This window comes from Tripterygium wilfordii, chromosome 2 (assembly GCF_013401445.1).
Source record: "Tripterygium wilfordii isolate XIE 37 chromosome 2, ASM1340144v1, whole genome shotgun sequence".
NCBI classification, from domain to species: Eukaryota; Viridiplantae; Streptophyta; class Magnoliopsida; order Celastrales; family Celastraceae; genus Tripterygium; species Tripterygium wilfordii.
Genome location: NC_052233.1, coordinates 10,099,648 through 10,118,522, shown reverse-complemented (window position 1 = coordinate 10,118,522; position 18,875 = coordinate 10,099,648). Strand labels below are relative to the sequence as shown.

The following is an 18,875-nucleotide window of genomic DNA, read 5'->3' as shown; positions in this document are numbered from 1 at the left end:
CCCACATCGGAAGATGGTGGGTTTAGAGTCTAGCTTATAAGGGAGGACAAACCTCTTATTGTCAACCTGGGTTTTCAATAGAGAGTTAGGCCCAAACTTGTGATGCTAGACTTGGGCCCCCATCCCGTGTGGTAGGTATTCATCAGATTCCGGCAACATTCCTCCCCACCCCACGTCTCTTTCTTCGTAAAAAAACTACCTCCATGTGTCTGCTTGTGGGTTCCTGTGATGTGAAGTCAAGCAATTCAACTAGAGGTCGGTAACAAGTTGGAGTGAAGTAGCTGCTACTCCAAAGTTAACCTGTTCAAGTAAAGAAAAAACAAGACAGTAAGATTTTCAATTTGCGTAAATTACACCACTGCCTGATATTGACAAGAACCCTCTCACAAAGAACTGAGTGTGAACGATATAGGGATTAATATAATAGGTTGCTTACGTGACCATGAATAATTGAATATGAAGATTCTGAAGTAAATCCATGGTAGTTGTTTGGTACAACCCTAGGGCAATTTGAATATAGAAACAATCTTCTTTTTCTGCTTTAGTGTTAAGAAACTACGAGGCTAGCTTTTTTCCCATAACATATGATGGCAATCATAAAGTTGACACTGCTACAGTATATGATCTTATCAATATTTAGCTTATTCATGCTTCAAGCCACCATCACCACCCCCAAGTCCTGCAGACGTGCACTTTCCGACTTTCAAGTTTCAACTGGCGGCTGGTTTACACAAATAATTCAACATCCAGATCCAGTAGCCTCTCTTTCTTTTTTCTGTGTTTTTTAAATTCCTTTATTATACATGAAGGCAATCTAATTTTCTACCTCTAAGCCGCCCACAATGGAACTTGATAGTGATGGTGATGGGAATTGTGACCAAACTTAAACAAAGCAGCCTAATATTGTCAAGGGTCTGTGCCGACCAGCCGGCTTTCTTCGCGAATGGACGGATCTCTTTGGATCGAAGCTTGAAGACCGTTTCAATACTCGGAACAGACCAATTTGACCTTCACATTAATATGACTTCATGTGCCGTTCAAGTTTGTATTTTCTATTTAGAAAAGTGGACAGAGGCGACCAGTATAAATATAGCAACCCTCCCTCCCTGGCCGTGATCAGGATATCATGAGTATACCTACCCCGCTGTTCAAGTTAAACTTCACATACAAGTATCAGAAACATTTCATTAAGGTTTGGAGACCCAGTAACAACTCAAACTGGATTACACTCCCCCACTCTACAACATTGAAATCCCACGTTCATCCAAAAGTGAGATTAAAATAATTGGATGAAGGACAATTTACTGCACACTGCAAGTCGCCTGGTTTAGGAAGAGTTGCTGAAAGTGTCAACAGCATCATATTCTCATATAGCTGCTTGGTTTAATAATACCATTTGCCACCGCCTACTCATGGGTTGGAGGATTCAAGCGCCAAAATGGAATTCACTAGTAAAAAGCCACCCACGCAAATACCATGTTTCGACCTTCAGCCACATTCACAAGTACCGTTACACAAAACTCACTAATGAGTATTGTAATAACAGTAATATAACCCGATGGCATCTTCCGGCACATGCATCAAAAAGATCAAAAAATATCTGGACTAAAAAAAAACAACTTCCAGCAATAATCTGAAATAAGTCCAGTTGCGAAGAAGTTTCAAACAACGTAATAAATATAATTTCCATGGCAAGTTTATGACCACAAACTGACACTAATATAAATTCTCATACAATATCTATTAACATTAAATTTCTCATAGCATAAAAAGTCCTTCAATCTGAAAGTGAAAAGAGGAAGAAAAAAAAAAGCATCACAATCACTCTCCAGCTACAAGCTTTTTCCTAAGACAGACTTGTGATCCACAGACAAAGTGAGGCAAGCCAGGACTTGACTAATAAAGGTCTGCCCACCACTTCCAGAGGGCCATTACAGATAAGCCTGAAAGGCACCGCAAGAATAAATGCAGAATCATAACGGAACGAGAAGCTTTATGATACATCGAAATCTGGGTAAACCCTCCTTCAATGAACCCTGCCTCAGCACCTTCCGCATCAACCAGAATTTGAGTTCAAAAGACACGACACAAAAAGCCAATTTAAGTAAAATAACTCACCATCAAAGCACTTGTAACAACTTAGAAGCACTTCCTGTGAACAATGGATGGACCAGACTCGTCATACTCTCCCTTGGAAATCCACATCTGATAGACACGAAGCACACATTGTCAGTGAAACAACATGACAGTGAGGTAAACAGAAGTAACATCAAATAAAATATTTTACCTGCTGGAAGGTACTGAGTGATGCAAGAATTGACCCTCCAATCCAGACACTGTATTTTCTCTCTGGTGGTGCCACAACCTTAATCTTCATGCTGCTTGGAGCAAGAGCAGTGATCTCCTTGCTCATACGGTCTGCAATACCAGGGAACATAGTGGAACCACCACTGAGAACGATGTTACCATAAAGATCCTTCCTGATATCCACATCACACTTCATGATAGAGTTGTAGGTAGTTTCGTGGATTCCAGCGGCTTCCATTCCAATGAGCGATGGCTGGAAGAGGACCTCAGGGCAACGGAATCTCTCAGCTCCAATGGTGATAACCTGTCCATCAGGCAACTCGTAGTTCTTTTCAACTGAGGAGCTACTCTTAGCAGTTTCAAGCTCCTGCTCATAGTCGAGGGCAACATATGCAAGCTTCTCCTTCATGTCACGGACAATTTCCCGCTCAGCTGTGGTGGTGAACATATACCCTCTCTCAGTGAGAATCTTCATCAAAGAATCTGTGAGATCACGACCAGCAAGGTCCAAACGAAGGATTGCATGTGGGAGGGCATATCCTTCATAGATTGGCACGGTGTGACTCACACCATCACCAGAATCCAGCACAATACCTGTTCAAAGGAAAAGATAGTTAACAGCCACAATGATAAATTGATATCGCATTAGCACAAGGAATTATATACAGAGAGCAATTGATACGAACCTGTTGTACGACCACTGGCATAGAGCGAGAGAACAGCCTGGATGGCCACATACATGGCAGGCACATTAAAGGTCTCGAACATGATTTGGGTCATCTTCTCTCTATTGGCCTTGGGGTTGAGAGGTGCCTCAGTGAGGAGCACAGGGTGCTCTTCAGGAGCAACACGAAGTTCATTGTAAAATGTATGATGCCAGATCTTTTCCATGTCATCCCAGTTGCTGACTATACCGTGTTCGATGGGATACTTCAAGGTAAGAATACCTCTTTTTGATTGGGCTTCATCACCTACATACGCATCCTTTTGACCCATCCCAACCATAACACCAGTGTGTCTTGGTCGACCCACAATACTAGGGAATACCGCCCTTGGAGCATCATCACCAGCAAAGCCAGCCTGCATTTAACCATAAGATTAGATTCATTAAACTAAATTTAAAATAAATAATTCCAGCAAATGTAAATGTGACTACAGAGGAATAGAGAAAAAAAAAGCTCTTACTAACCTTCACCATTCCAGTTCCATTGTCACAGACAAGGGGTTGAATATCTTCAGCATCGGCCATCTTTTATAAACTGCAATCCAAATAAGAAAAGTAAGTCATGATTAAAATATAGCAGATGAACCAAAGATCCCTGGTCAGCCTGATACTAATGTGTGATGACTGTCATTAATTGAACACTTAACATTGAGCACAATTCAGAATATCACAGACTATGAAATCAGTAAAGCAAAATATCCAACAAGACTAGATAAACTCTTCAACAAGACAACCATTTGTTGTCAAACAATATCATATCTAATGCGAATTGAAACCAAAATTCAAAAGAATATGTTCCGACTTTCCTTTTCAAATTGAAGGGAATGAATCTAGCCTTAGACGACAACATATCCACAGATCTACTAAGAACATAACTAATGAGAGCATCAGGGGACTAAAAACTACAGATCCAGGAACTTGATAGCCGGATCGAAGATCAAAATACGAGAAACTGCCGAATTTATATTTCTAGTCATTGACAAACCAAATAACACAAACTCTCCATTACAAATTGTCATCAGCTACATCGATCGCCAACACAGACGCAATAAACGACATGCTTCAAACGTATCTAGATCACTAGATCTCAGCTCTAGCAGTACAAACTCAAGTGAGTCATGCAGAAATTACAGAGAGAAAAGCCACCCATTGAATGATCTAATCATTCAAATCGTTGACATAAAACCAGATCCAGAGCCACAAATCGATACATCAAATTACCAAACACGATCCAAACTAAATCAGAGATCGAAGAGTAGAAACATACCTTGAAGAGAGTGACGAAAGTCGGGGAGATTGAGAGATTGGGAGATGTTAAGCGATCCAAGCCAATCTGCGAGGACGGCCTGGCTGTTGTTCCTCTCTATGCGTGCACGCAGGAACAATAAGGCAGGGTATATAAGAGAGTGAGAAAAGAAAGAGAGAGGAGGTTATATATAACGGGATTTGAAATGCAAATGAAATTGAAATCAAATTAAGAATTGGTGTGGAGGAATCATTTCCACCACGAGAAAAGATAGGGTGACCTGGATGACAGCCTTTCCCCTAAATTCCATGTCCTGTCCTGTCCTCAGTCCTCCCTCTTTCAGAAATTTTGCGATTCAATCTTGACCGTTCGATCGTCACTGTTGGCCTCTGTGCCTTATGCGACTCCGTTTTGGCTTTTGGAGTTCGGACAAGCTTGAAGGTTTTTTTTTTTATTTAAAAATCCTTTTCGATTTACACTTGATAAAATTTTATATTCTTGCAATAGCTCACAAATAACTAATTTATATTTTGTATATGAGCTAAACGCATAAAAAATCCATTTTCGATTAAATTAATATCCGAATTATTGAGGGTCATTTTAACATCCGTAAAGTGTTTTATAAGTCAAGATCAAACACCTCTCAATTGTAGAGGGTCATTTTAAGAACAAAATTGTGCGAGTCTTGCGTCTCAAAGTAGATAAATGAAGAAAATTAAAGTGATTTGATAAGTTAAAATCCAACACCTTTCAATTGTTTAACATCCTTTTAAATAAAAAATTGTATGGATCTTGAGGTGCAAAACAAACAATACTTTTTGGGTTGATTTTCTTATATTAAACCTTATGTTTTTCTATATATAAGTCTTTGACAATCCAAAATTTACCATTTTATTATTTTAAAGGCAGGTTGCCAAAATGAAAAATTGACCGTAGTAAACCATTTTTTCAGGTGCAACTTCAATTGTTTGCTTTTTTTTCTTCTCATTTTCGAGTAGTTATTGGTCTTAGTTCAAATTATTGACCAAAAAATCCAGCAACAAAAAATAAAATAATTAGGCAGAAATCAAGATGGCACTATAAAAACCTTGGAGTATGAATTTAAATTTAATGTTTTGAAAAAGTCAGTCACACTTATATATTACACTAGTATGCGCTAAAACATAATATAATATATATATATATACAGGAATTCTCCTATGTGGACCAAAAAGTGTAGACCAAGTTTGTGGACCAAAATCCAATGGTTGTAATAAACCACAACATAAGTGGGGGCCACACATTTATTATGGGACCCACCACATCTATGGTTGAAAAACAAGTCCACAAACTTGGTCCACACTTTTGGTCCACATAGGATAATTTCTGTATATATATATATAACAATAACTAATCAAATGGTGATTAATTATATTATATTCTCTAGCATCTAACATTGCATATGCTTACACATGCAACCATTTTTCCACATTCTCATAAAACCAATTATATTATCTACTTGGGTTTATCAGTTCCAATTATATTATCTGTTTTGAATTTACTAGTTCTCTTTGATACATCGAACCCACACGACTTTGTTTCTCTAAAGTCCAACAAGTGGGCTAAGTCTAACTCATAAGGCCTAATAATTTGTTAAGAGGTGGACTTGAATTTATAAATCACACATGATTGGGTCTTCCAACCGATGTGGGATTGATTCTTAGCATATTTACTTTATTCTCCTCATGCGTATCAACAAACTGAAATCAACCTCATCTACTAATAATGGCTGACGAATTTTAGAATGTTTGGCAGAGAATAACAGCAAAGGAAAGTGTATTCTAAGCCATTCAAGAAGAAAAATAAAAAGTGTATTCTAAGCGAAGATTCAATAATGATCACTAATAGAATGTAAGTCTCATAAGTAATCACTTGAGTTAAAAATAACACTCATAATATGTTTGGTTAGTCATGGGAACGGGAACGAGAACAGGAATGAGAATTCCAACGATTCCGATGTTTGGTTGGTGAATAAATTGTGATAGGAAGATTGTATTCATGAATTGGAAAAAGACTATAATGTCCCTTGTTTTGTGGTAATATTTGATACTTTGATTACTATAATATGTATATACACACGTCCCTTGTGAATACAAGCACGTTTGGTAACCCATTCAAAAAAATACAGAAAACATAAATTCACTTGAAAAGTGAAAACATCTCGAAAAAAAAAGAAAAAAATAGGTTTTTTGAAAATATTGAAAAGAAAAAACCAAATAGACCCTAATGATTTTATTAAGCATAATTTTATTTTGATAATGTATATTACAATTTATATGATTTTGGTGATAAATATAACATGGATTATATCTAATTTGTTCAAAAACAAAAATGTGAAGGCAATAAACACGCGGATGAATTTGAAAAGGAGATTAAAGACTCGAAAAATCCAAACATTAGAGGTGGAAGACTTGCAGACAATAGCATCCAACCAAAATAAACCCAAAACAAGAAGGAAAAAAAAAAGAAAAGAGAACTGAGTAGGATTTTGGTATTACTTGTTGCTTCTAAAATGTAAAGGGACCACTGGGTCTCAATACTTCCAAATATTTCATAATCATACATATATTGACATGAATTTTCAAGACAATGATAATTATTTTGTGGTTCAAATTTTCATGCTATGAGTTTTTGTTGTCATTGAATGATTAGAGATGCATAATGTTGCGGAATTATTTCGTAAATACACAATACCTTACGTTGGGCATATACGTCGATCATCATCACCCACATTCCGCCCCAACAAATAAAACTCTGTTTTTTTGATGTTGAGGCTTTGGATGCTTCTGTTAGTCATAACCACAAACCACAAAAATACCAAATCAACAATGTAACAGTAAACACAAATCAAGCCAGAATTTGATCATCAACATCATGGGTCCCTTTGGAGCAGCTAATAGACTAATATCATGTAATAAAAAGGAAAAAGGGGTCACAGCCCACACAGAGGAGTCACAGCCCACATAAGCCCAAACACCTTTCATTTTAAGAGAGAAATTGGGCAGTCCAGTGGACCTTCTCGGCCCATTGAATAAAGGTCATGCCCCAGCCCATCAAGGCCCACGCACACCTCCGTTACGTCATAAATGGGGATTGAGGTTGGAAATGACAGAACTCTTCGTTTGCTGAGAGCAGTAATTATAGTTCTGAACAAAAAGTTGAGCTGGATATTCTCACATCGTGCTGTCACAGGAGTAGGCAAAGTCTTTCCTCTGGTCGTGTTCGTAGATGATCAGAGAAGATGAGGATGTAGCAGATGAGAAGTGTTTCTGCTGCGTTTCTTCTCCAGAAACTGGTAATGTTGCTGTTTTGTCATTTGATCTTCAATTCGATGATAACTGTATGAAAATGGCGCCGCCATGCTCTGTTGAAGTCCAGGGCATAGTATTGTATTGCCTTAAGCCCACCTTACATGTTGAATGTCGTGATAACATTAGAAATTGGACCTGATTCATGCGCATAGTCATTTTTTTGACATAACTGCAGTATCGGATGTAAGTGGTATCTGTGGACCATAAAATATGTATATACTATTTAGAAACCGATGGACTTAATCGGTATGAATCCTTCATTTGCTTTAATGAAATAGTACAAAAATATTGCGTTCAGTGGAGTATATTGTTGAATATTTGCTGCTAAGAGTAAGAATATGGTTCTTATGAACCTTAAATGGATGAGCAGCTAGAATGGATAAGGTGTGCTACGCTGAAATTTTCATTTTATTTTTCATGAAGTAGTTTTAGTAACTTCTAAGCTGTTTTTGCTTTCTCTTTGAGATAGTTTTAGAAAATTAAAGCGTTGCAAGTTTAAGAGATCATCTGAAACCTGCCAATTATTTGCATAGCCCATGTATGAACCTGGGGACTCAGTAGATTGTCGAGTGATTAAATGATTTTTAGTTGCCGTATTTTCAACTGCCCTTTTCTTCCAAGAAAATTTGTTTGGCATACCAAACATGGAAGCACTGATGATATAATTAGGAAAAAGAAACTAGAAAATGTAATATCTGATTTGTGATTTATATAACCCGACTTTATTAGACATTTTCCAGTATTTGATATTGATGCATTTATCTGTATATGATGGCGGTGAGGCTTCTGAATACTTCCCTTCCTATGAGTCTATGTGGCTAAATTTTGTGTACCTTTTCCCTTGGTAGGGATTTTCTATTGACTATGTATTGCAATTCAAGTCTTAAGTTTAAATTTATCAAAAAGAATCTTAAGTTTATGGGAATATCGCTATTATGCCGCTCTCAGACTCAGTCATCACGGCATTACTAGCAAAACACACTTCAGAGCTAATACTCTGCCTTCCCATCAAGTGGCCTACATCCTGCAACTATGACAAGCAAACACGGAGGTTTAGTGAATGAAATTTCACTGCCGGTTTGGTGTGATTAGTCAGTGCTCGCTATGAGATTCTCAGTGTCAGTACTATGAAACTAAAGCCCCACATAGTCAACTTCATTGGATGTGAAATTATGTAGTGGGTTCACTTTCAGCTTCCATTAGCCTTAACGTTTATTAATATTGATCGGACACAAATTTTTGTACATATATGATTTAAGATTTGTGGTTTTGGGCACTTTTCTTTGTCTCACAATAATATGATCATTGTTTGTTAACATCAGAAATGATGAAATTTTCCCTACTAAATGTGCGGGATAAATTTTTTGGACTGCTGAAGTGAAATTAATTAATAGTTTTGGTGCTGATGGAGTGATGGTCTTGTTTGCTATAATATTTATACATGGCTAGTTTTTTTTTTTTTTATGCAGAATTCTATCATTGTATTTCTGAAATGCTGATTTCACTTTTATTGGTGATGTAGTTGGTGCAGAAAGCACTATTATTAAAAGTTGGTGATTTCTTTACAAATAAACTATAAAAGCTTTGTTAGTTGACTATTGTGATTGGCCCGCCACTTCAACAAATGGATGGTTTATACTTTGATTCTGTTCGTATTCTATTACTCAGCCATCCTGAACTTTGACTTGCTTCTGCTAGGTTTTTGAGGAAACCCACTTACTTTTTGCGTCATTCGGCTAAGTAAACATTAAAAGTTTCACACTGTTACAATTTTGTTTTACACATTGGTGGTAAAAGAATGAAACAAGTTACTGTTATGCATTGTCAAGAAATTTACAACTAACACTAGGAAATGCATACTGGCATTTGATCAGTAGCATGAACTGATTAATGCCTTCTAGTGCTAACCTTGAAGGAATAGCCATCAGGATCAAGCTAATATGTTATGCTATTTACACAAAATACATGTATTTAGCTAATTACCCTATAATTATGCATCAAACCTTCAGGTTCTAGTGGTGCTATGGTGATGATGCTTTCTTGGACTAGTGACGGAGGTTCTGATGAGCTGGCCTGGCTACAACTGACAATCTTTTGACATGTCTCGATCAAACAATGTCTGCATGTGGGACAGGATGAGTGGGAGCTAAGCCATTTGTCAATGCAGCAGACATGAAACCCATGGTTGCACTTGGGCAAAAGCCTCACTCGATCACCTGGAGTGAACTCTGAGAGACATATGACACACTCACTGTCCAAGCCAGGCAGCTTCAGTTCAGTTGAGTAGATTACTGTGGGAAATGTCTTCAAGGCTTTTCGCTTGACTCCTGTGTTTGCCAACCGAGCTGAAGGAATGATCCCAGGTTCAGAGGATACTAGATTCGAGCATCTTAGTGCACACCTAATGATAGAATTTATTCCCAGAGAGCAAATTAGAGCACACAAAAGGACTGACAGGACCATAACAACATTGGCATCGAAAGTGTTACCACTTGTGTAAGGTTCTTCTGATGGATCATGGTTGTTTCCAGGGGATGGGGGAGCTGCTGCGATTGGTGATTGGTAAATAGGGGACTGTAATAGCAATCTTCTAGAGTAAAATTCCCCTAGAAATCCTTGGAATATTTGAGTGGATGTGGAAGTTGAACTGTACATGTCTGAAGAGTTGGTGAGTTTAGATAGAAGTTCTTGGAGTTGGCTGCAAATGGGGATTATATATAGGGGAAAGGTAAGGTGTTGATTTTGTAGCTTGGGTTTAATATTTAATTTAAATTATCATAATGAATTTATAAATTATATTTGAGAATATTCTGAGATTTCAGTACATTAGTGGTTAATCATCTATTTCATGTTGGTTTCTGAGTTCTTGCCCTCTGGATATTCCACTGAGCCTTTTGTAGTTTAATGGGCTTTCCAATCAGAGCGGGGCCATCCCACTTTCTGCTGATCCAAAGGTGCCAGTGCCACATGGAGTTACCAATTCATGAATCATCTCTCCAAATGCTCTCAGGGACCCAGTTACTCAGGAAGGAGTCATGAACCTTCCCAATCAAAGGTGATGTGGAAATTATGTTTGTCATATCATTTCAAGTGGGCTTTTATGCATTTATTTTGATGATAAGGGTTTTAATCTTTTAACTGTTTTTTGTTTTGATGCTCTAAAGTGATATACATGCCAAAATTTTTTGAGTCAGACTCAACTTGAAAAATTCTGCCTATGATCTACTAAGCTCAAAGTAGATGGGTTATTTATGAAACACAGTATTCAAATTTCTAGAGGAATCATCTTTCTGGGGTGTGTGGTTCCTCCATCTTTTTGAAGATAATACATATTTAGAATAATATACCCATACCATAAGTGAACAGTACTGCATTAACGTATAGCTGTAGTACTTTTTACTATGTCTAATTTCTCCCTTTAGCTGTGGACCTGGTTAGTAGTTGATAATTCACGTTTGGTTGGATTCCGAGCTAATTCACATTTCACAGTCCTTTTTAGGCCAAGGTTTGATGGAAATTTCACATTGAGGGAGAAGTCTTTGCATTTTGGCAATGATACACTCACATACGCATGCATATATACATACATGCTTATGCATTTAATTGCATAAATGTTCCTTTCTGAGTGATAATCATAGGAGAATTAATAATATAAGTAAATAACTACTAATTGAGAAGATTCGCAAACTTTTTTTTCTTTCTGTTAGCCACTTTTGTTCTATAATACCCCTTTTCCTTTCACCGAGATGTAATTCTTTTTGCTGTGTAATCAAAGCTCGATTTCTTATCTGTATTAGAAGGGATTTCATGTTGGAATTTTTTAATAACTTGTCAATCAATCTGATTAAATTAGTTACCTTTAGATCCTTTGTTTGTTTGCGAAGCATGATCTTTTTACTCTACGAGTAGTCTGATTTTGGTGTATGAAGTCGTATATGTTACCTTCTACTTTTGGCTCTTAATTATAGTAACACTCTCTTTAAGATATTTGATGAATCCCTGCAGCTAATATAAAAGATCAAATTGGTAGTTGATGGGTGTGTTGAAAAACTAACAAGGTTGATTTGAGTATCTTGTGTTATGGCTGCAAAGCCATCTGTGTTGCATAAAAAAATAATTATGGGGTAGACTTCATTGGTTGAATGTTCAAAAAGTTGGCTCACATGTTGCAATATGTTGCTACCTTTTTCTTTCTTTCAAGAGCTTGGCTAAGCTTAGAGAGAGTTGCTTTTGTTTTTGTTTGTACGTTGTACTAGAAGTACCACTACTCGGATCCATATCTTGATGGAATATGTTTTTATATAGTCTATTGTCAATTTGTGGATCGACATTGACATTTTTTTTTCTTGTTTGGAGATTATCAAACAAATGTGATGCATGGTGCATATAGCATTTTTGTTACTGCCCCTGTGATGAGTAGGAAGTGATACCGTCTCAAGTGGACTGCACTATTAGTATATAGTGTTGCTAAAAGCCTAAAGCAGTGAAGATGCAATATAATAAAGATTGCATTCTTGGTTATAAAAAAAATAACTTTATCTTCATTTCATTTAGGATGTATCAATGACATCTCGGTCCACCTTAGTTTCAAGATAGGGCTGTGAAAGTACTTTCCAACATTATCTAAGCTATAATCCTAAGAAGAGCCTAAAATTAGTGATAATTTCCTGCAGAGAAAATGGGGTTTTGGATAAAGTCGAGTTTCAAAGGGGAAGATATTGCTCCTCCTTAAGAAGCACTAAAGTAAAAGTAGCGTATGGAAATTTAGAGGAGGAAAAGTCCTTCCATTATCTGGTATATACACTCACAAGTTCAAGCTACCCACCTTGTGGGACTAAAGACACCTTGCATTAAGCAAAAAGATCAAGAAAAAGTGGAAAGAAGATTGGGATCGAAGTTATTGCCTTTATAATTCAGCTCATCTTTCTTGTGAAAGATTTAAATTGCTCTTGTGCATGGTTTGATTAGTCAATGATGTTATTCAAGAAATCTCATTTTCAGTTAGCCTGCATATGCAGTTTTGATAACTTATCTGTATTCTTACTGAGATGAGGTTGGGGTATTTTTCTAGCCGAATTTGTCCATCTGTGAACTGTTTCTATCAGTTATACAAATTTCTTGATGAGTGCAAGTTGAAACAAGGACAGGGTCACATGGCAAAGGGTGGAGTTGAGGCTTACCCAACCTTGTAATGAAATCTAGTTTTCTCAATCATCACTTTATTGCGGAAGATTGAAGATAAACATTGTTATGCGCCAACTTCTCTCTGTTATCACAATGTCCCTTTACTGCATAGTCTGTATATAAAGTCTCTCCAATCAATTAAGTTAATTAAGGGAAAGTGGTGTACTTACTCGAAGGGAAGAATTTAAGATAACTAGGGTAGCAAGTCTGTGAAAGTACTACATTTTCCTTGTCCTTTCTACGTGTTGAAAATGACTTGCAGAAGCACTAGATAGTTTTTACGTGTCTATATATGTATATATATATTTTTGTACTAATAGCTGTGTTAAGAGAGAAGGCAAAAGCAGGATTCTGTAACTTCATTGTCATTGTAGCTGAGTTACTTGGACAAAATATCATTTCTTAATTTCCTAGTATTCCTAAAATGCGTGATTTACAGCTTTGTCTATATGTTGATTTCAGACATTACTTAGACCTGCTTCTATTAAAACGATAAAAATTTTTAAAAAAAAATGAAGCTGGTCAAACTCAGCTCAAATGGTTTGTGTGTTCTTGTTATTCATGTGGAGCTCTCCTGTGCAGATTTCTCTCTCGCCCCAGCCACTGATCCTTCTGGTTCTTCCAATTGTGTCACAATATGCACAACGTGTTGCAGTGGCGGAAGTGGTTCTGATGAGCTAGCTTGGCTGCATCCGTCAATCTTTTGGGATGTTCTGTCTAGGTTTTGCCTGCACATTGGACATGAAGAATGTGAACTAAGCCATTTATCGATGCACTGCACATGGAATTTGTGGTTGCACTGTGGCAAGAGGCGAACAGGTTCACCGGCTGCAAACTCAGACAGGCATATAACACACTCTGTGTCTGACCCTGGCAATTTCATCTCTACTGAGTAGTTCACGATAGGGAATGTCTGGAGAGCTTTCTGCTTGAGTCCTTTGTTAGCTGACTGGGTTGAGGGATTACCTTCAACCCGTCTAGAGCACCTAACAGCGCACATTATGATGAAATTGAGTCCAAGTGAGCAAATTACTCCACATACTAGGACTGATAGGACCAGGATGAAGTTATCACTGAAGCTGTTCTCACCCATGGAGACTTCAGATGGCACAGGGCCGGGCGAGCGTGGAAGTGATGTTGTGGGTGTAGGTTGGGGGATGGAATCATGTTGAAGCAATTTTCTTGAGTAGAAGTCTCCCAGAAAATCTTGGAAGAGTAGAGTGGAAGTGGAAGTAACCAGTGAAGAAGACATGTTGGAGGTTTAGAAAGAACTTGATGGAGGTACCTACTTTTGAGCTGTGTGGTTATTTATAGGGAGAGTCAATGACTCAAAGAGAACTTTTCAGATTTTACTTCTTTTTTACATAATGACCAAGATTTTCAGATAGTTTTTAGGGTTCAACTTTTTGTGAACTACATGAGTTTTCCACCGAGCCTTTTAGGAGCCATCGCACTATGTGGGCAGTAACACTTAGAGTGTGTTTGGATTGAGGGATTTGGGGGGAAGGGAAGAGAAGGGAGGGGAGGGGGAGAGAAGGGAAGGGAGGGGAAGGGGGATTATTTTTCCCTCTCCCATGTTTGGATAGATAAAAAAAGGAAGAAAGGAAAATTTGTTTAATTTACTAATTTATCCTTATTTTTATGTTAAAATATTATGTACAAGGGTAAAATAGATATTTAACTTACAAATTACTTAATTAGTAATCCCTTCCCTCCAAATGACTCCATTTTGGAGAGAAAGAATTTTAACAAAAATTTAATGAAATCTTCCTTCCAAATCCCCTCAAATCCCTCCCCTTAATTTTTAATAAACTATCCAAACAAGGGAATTGGAAGGAAACTCTATTTCCCTTCCTTTCCCTTCCCTCCAAATCCCTCAATCCAAACACACTCTTAATGCCATATGGTGGCCGCCCACTTTGAACAATGTCCTTGAAACATTTCCTAGAATATGGTCAATGAACCTTCCCATGTAGAGACTTTGAATCTACATTGCAAGTGCGTATTAGATTAAATTTGTAATATAACCACTTGACTTGCTGAAAAAAGTGTGAATAATAGTATCCTCTTGGATTCTTTGTTGAAGTGTTGCTAATAGTTTCTATGTGATGTGATTTTTTTTGGTAACTGAGAACGATATCATACAAGTTGGGTCAAAACTCAGCGCGTGGCTATAATGATATTGCTCACAGAATGAGAATTGAATTCCGGATTTCCAGAGTCCATACGGTTTGGCACAAAGTGAATTTTGTGATCTTATTTAGGAGTTAGAGATTGATTCAAGAGAGGAATATGCAATCCATGTTTTGAACTCAAAAACTTAGTCAGAAAGATGATATTCAATCCTGTTACCAATCCGCAGACCAAAATATCTGCTTAAATCTACTAATAAGGCAGAATAGGAGTTAATTTCAAAGACCCAGTTGGAGTGGGAAATGTTGTCATCCCTTGCTATACCTTTACCTTCCAACATATTCTAATGGCAAGCTGTTAGCACTTAGTACTATGAGAAGATTGGTAAAATCACATTACTTTCCACTTGTAATCCGCATCTAATGAATACCCATAAAAAAAGAGAGTATATATATGGTTGCAATGAGAGTATCTTGCAGATCCTTTTTACCTACAAAGCCAAGCTAGCCATCATCTTTCTCCCTATCAAGTATCTTTGTAGTCCAATTACAGTGGAAAGGTAACCAATTATTTTGAGTTATAAATTAGATCTTTGGGATCATATCTGCCAATACAAAGTACCAAATGGGTGATTGATTAATCACTTTTTTTTTTAAAGAGATCAATTGGGTTTGATCATATCAATCCATCTTGTAATACAATTAGCAATTTGGTTTAACTTTCTTCTTTACATATATAAAATAGTGTTGTCATATATATATATATATATGTGTGTGTGTGTGGAAATGTGGCAAGGAGAGACAGAGACATGCACAGATCGACAGGCCTTATCTAGTAGAAGTATTGCTTTTGCTTTTGTCTAAGCATGCAAAAGCCACTAAAATGGATATCAATCTTGTTGTGAGTTGGATTTCGTCATGCCAAGAGCAAACTTCATTATGATTAATACACCCAACTCCTAATCAATTATGTTTGGGATAAAAATCTCGATCATGACAATCATCATTAAGACAAGAAATTTCTTAAAATTGTTATCGGATAATATAAAGTTTACATATGTTGGGCTTAATTATTAGTCTGGCTAAGTCGGTAAGTCCCATATAAACCATACTTGATACTTATCACTTAGCGATGTGGGATTCGGCTCGGTAATATCCACTTAACATAGAGTTATATAAGGTATTTTTTTAACTCATTCAAGACATGACTATATTCGACATTTCTCTATATTATAAATCTGAGGAACATGAGTCTGTACATCCCATATGCACCAGATAATTACAGAGTTTTTCAGCCTATGATAATGAGGGTGGTTCCAAAAAAACTTTGTTGGACATGAGAGTCGAATCCAAGACTTCTTATATTTAGCAAGAGTTAAACTCCCCTGGAGTTAAATAGAGTTAAGGTACTTACTACTCACAACGTAATACATATCTCCAATCGGCATGCCTGCCAGGAATGTTCACTATAGCAACCAATAACGAGATATTATATAATGTATCTTGATTGACGTGAAAGCATATATATATATATACATATATATATATATATGGACTCTTCTGGTCCTTTTCGTGAATGTGTCCCTTCACACCAACAACGTACCACAAAGTGCTCTAAAGAATAAAAGTGGAGCTTCCAAAGTGATGAACATGGCTTCTTTCCATTATAACTTCGCACTACCACCATTATACACACACACACACACACTAATTACTCCGAATGACGGCTACATGCTCTTATCTTAATTAATTATTTTTCTTAAGAGTGGAGGGTTCATTAATTAATTGTCTATATACATGTTGTGTGTATAATATTTATCAAAACAAATATTTTCATTTTGAATTAGTAGACGCGCAGTCCATGCACGTGGATGGTATTATATACTAATTATAGTACATTTTTTTATCTTTTTTTCGAAATATCATAGAGAATTAAGCTTTTGCTATTAGAATCGAATTTTGAATACACATATGCCTAACTCAATCTATTGTTAACCAAACCAACTCTTGTTGGTACGTTTTTTGATAACTTAATTATAGTACTAAAACAATAATAATTAATTTTTTTTGTTTGAATTAAACTTGAGCAGTGGGGCTTGAAACAAAACTACTCTTCAAGAGAATAAATGGGGCAATTCAGGTGCGATTCAATATAGATCCAACTTTTTATTCACTCGAGGGATATGGGCGGTCCAAGGGGTCACCACGGCTCCTATCGTCTCGAGAATCCATAATTAATGAATAAGGATAAGTTTTTAATTATCATATATGCTGTTAGCTTTTTAATTGTAACATAATTTACATAACCCTCAATGAAGTGCTTCTGATTTCTTGGTACATATATAAATTCATGACATTTTCATAGAGGAAGCAAAAATTGTTGGTTTTTTTTTTTTAAAAAAAATTCTCCCATAACATTAGTGATCAAGCTCTCTTGGAGAGTTTCTTGCCTTGATACAAGACCAAAGAAGGGAAAATTACATAGCAAAAATGAAAACAAAACCCAACACTAAACCACTTAATTACAAGATATAAAAAATATGCCAAACTATTCAAATACCGATAAGAAAGGTCATGATATCGTTGGAGAGACAGTTTCCATGAATTGAATCGCGACAGTGACTTCACGCCGATTGGTAATTATACCTTCAGGTTCAAGCGGCATAATGTTCACAATACTCTGTTGCAATTGATCTGAGGAGCGAGTAGTTTGGCTACAATCAACAATCTTTTGGCATGTCTTGATGAGACACTGCCTACAAGTAGGGCATGAAGAATGGGACTTAAGCCACCTATCAATACATATGACATGAAACCCATGGTTGCATTTGGGCAAGATCCGAACCCGCTCACCCGATCCGAACTCCGACAAGCATATCACACACTCACTGTCCAACCCTGCAGGTTGTTCTGCATTGTATTTCACTATTGGAAATGTTTTCAATGCCTTTGGATTGATGCCTATGCTGGGTAGCTTAGCTGAGGAGTTGCCTCTTAAGAAATATGTACAAGATCCTAGCATAAATCTTATGATGTAGTTTAAGGCTAGAGAGCAAATTAGGGCACATACGAGGACCGATAGGACCACTAGGGCATTGGCGTCGAAGCTACTTCCAGTGGCCGCGGCGGCCGCTGAGGGTGGAAGAGACGGTGGTTGGGAAGGTATAGGGATGTGAAGTAGCAATTTTCTTGACATATTTTGTGTGTTTTAAGTTTTGAGACTCCAAATGGTGGTGGTACTTCTTCTGAGGTGGTTGCATAAATACATACATACATATATATATACACACACACATGTAAAGTCTAATAAGAATTAGAATATTCTTAGATTTTAACCTATGAAATATTTTAAGGGATTTTATCTTTGAATTTCTAATATATATGGATTCTCCACTATGCCTTTATTATGTTAAATTATTAATGGGATTTGATTTCAATCAAAAAGGGGCCCAGCCCATGTTGCACTAAAGATAGGAGTGGTGGTTGCTTGATCAATGTCTCCAAATCTTGATGAGTACATGAACCTTCCCTATCTTTAGTGACATGGAACATATATATGTTCAACAGATAGATTCAAACTATATATGATATAGATATTGGAATGAATGCCTTATGGCTAGGGTCCATCAGCATTTCTATGCTTGATTTAACATATAGACCCAATTGTTAACCCATTCAATACAATAATGATAATGGTGTTCAACAGCATAAATCTGTTTGGTATGTTTGTTTTCATGCGTTTTCTGTTTTCATTTTTCGAAAAATAGAAAACATTCATTCCATATAACACGTTTGATTGTCATTTTGAAAAAAAGACGAACAACTTTTTTTTTTCTTTCCGAAAATAAGAAACAGAAACAAAGAGCGAAAACACATGAAACAAAAAACAAACCAAATGGACGCTTTCAACCAACAATAGTTTTGCGGCGGCT

The 18,875-nt window shown here is 36.8% G+C and overlaps 4 protein-coding genes across 5 annotated transcripts; all 4 read right to left on the bottom strand.

The window, feature by feature from the left end:
* Window positions 1–1,651: 1,651 nt before the first annotated feature.
* Window positions 1,652–4,454, bottom strand: LOC120013465 (actin-7). Of its 2 annotated transcripts, XM_038865290.1 has the most exons (6): window positions 4,299–4,454; window positions 3,497–3,566; window positions 2,994–3,387; window positions 2,288–2,901; window positions 2,119–2,205; window positions 1,652–2,048 (listed from the first exon to the last, which is right to left on the bottom strand). In XM_038865290.1, the coding sequence occupies exons 2-5, from the start codon at window positions 3,554–3,556 to the stop codon at window positions 2,140–2,142; spliced, it is 1,134 nt and encodes a 377-aa protein (XP_038721218.1). In that variant the 5' UTR covers window positions 3,557–3,566; window positions 4,299–4,454; the 3' UTR covers window positions 1,652–2,048; window positions 2,119–2,139. The 2 variants fall into 2 exon arrangements, with proteins under 2 accessions (XP_038721218.1, XP_038721208.1); XM_038865280.1 differs by having other exon boundaries at window positions 1,652–2,205.
* A 4,889-nt stretch (window positions 4,455–9,343) lies between these two features.
* LOC119981665 (RING-H2 finger protein ATL78-like) lies at window positions 9,344–10,681 on the bottom strand. Its single transcript, XM_038824752.1, has one exon. It carries the CDS (start codon window positions 10,280–10,282, stop codon window positions 9,599–9,601), a length of 684 nt encoding a protein of 227 aa, XP_038680680.1. The 5' UTR covers window positions 10,283–10,681; the 3' UTR covers window positions 9,344–9,598.
* A 2,463-nt stretch (window positions 10,682–13,144) lies between these two features.
* LOC119981657 (RING-H2 finger protein ATL78-like) lies at window positions 13,145–14,281 on the bottom strand. Its single transcript, XM_038824741.1, has one exon. The coding sequence runs from the start codon at window positions 14,061–14,063 to the stop codon at window positions 13,371–13,373; it is 693 nt and encodes a 230-aa protein (XP_038680669.1). The 5' UTR covers window positions 14,064–14,281; the 3' UTR covers window positions 13,145–13,370.
* A 2,980-nt stretch (window positions 14,282–17,261) lies between these two features.
* On the bottom strand, window positions 17,262–18,179 carry LOC119982595 (RING-H2 finger protein ATL78-like). The gene has a single exon (XM_038826064.1). The coding sequence runs from the start codon at window positions 18,137–18,139 to the stop codon at window positions 17,516–17,518; it is 624 nt and encodes a 207-aa protein (XP_038681992.1). The 5' UTR covers window positions 18,140–18,179; the 3' UTR covers window positions 17,262–17,515.
* Between the last annotated feature and the right edge of the window lie 696 nt (window positions 18,180–18,875).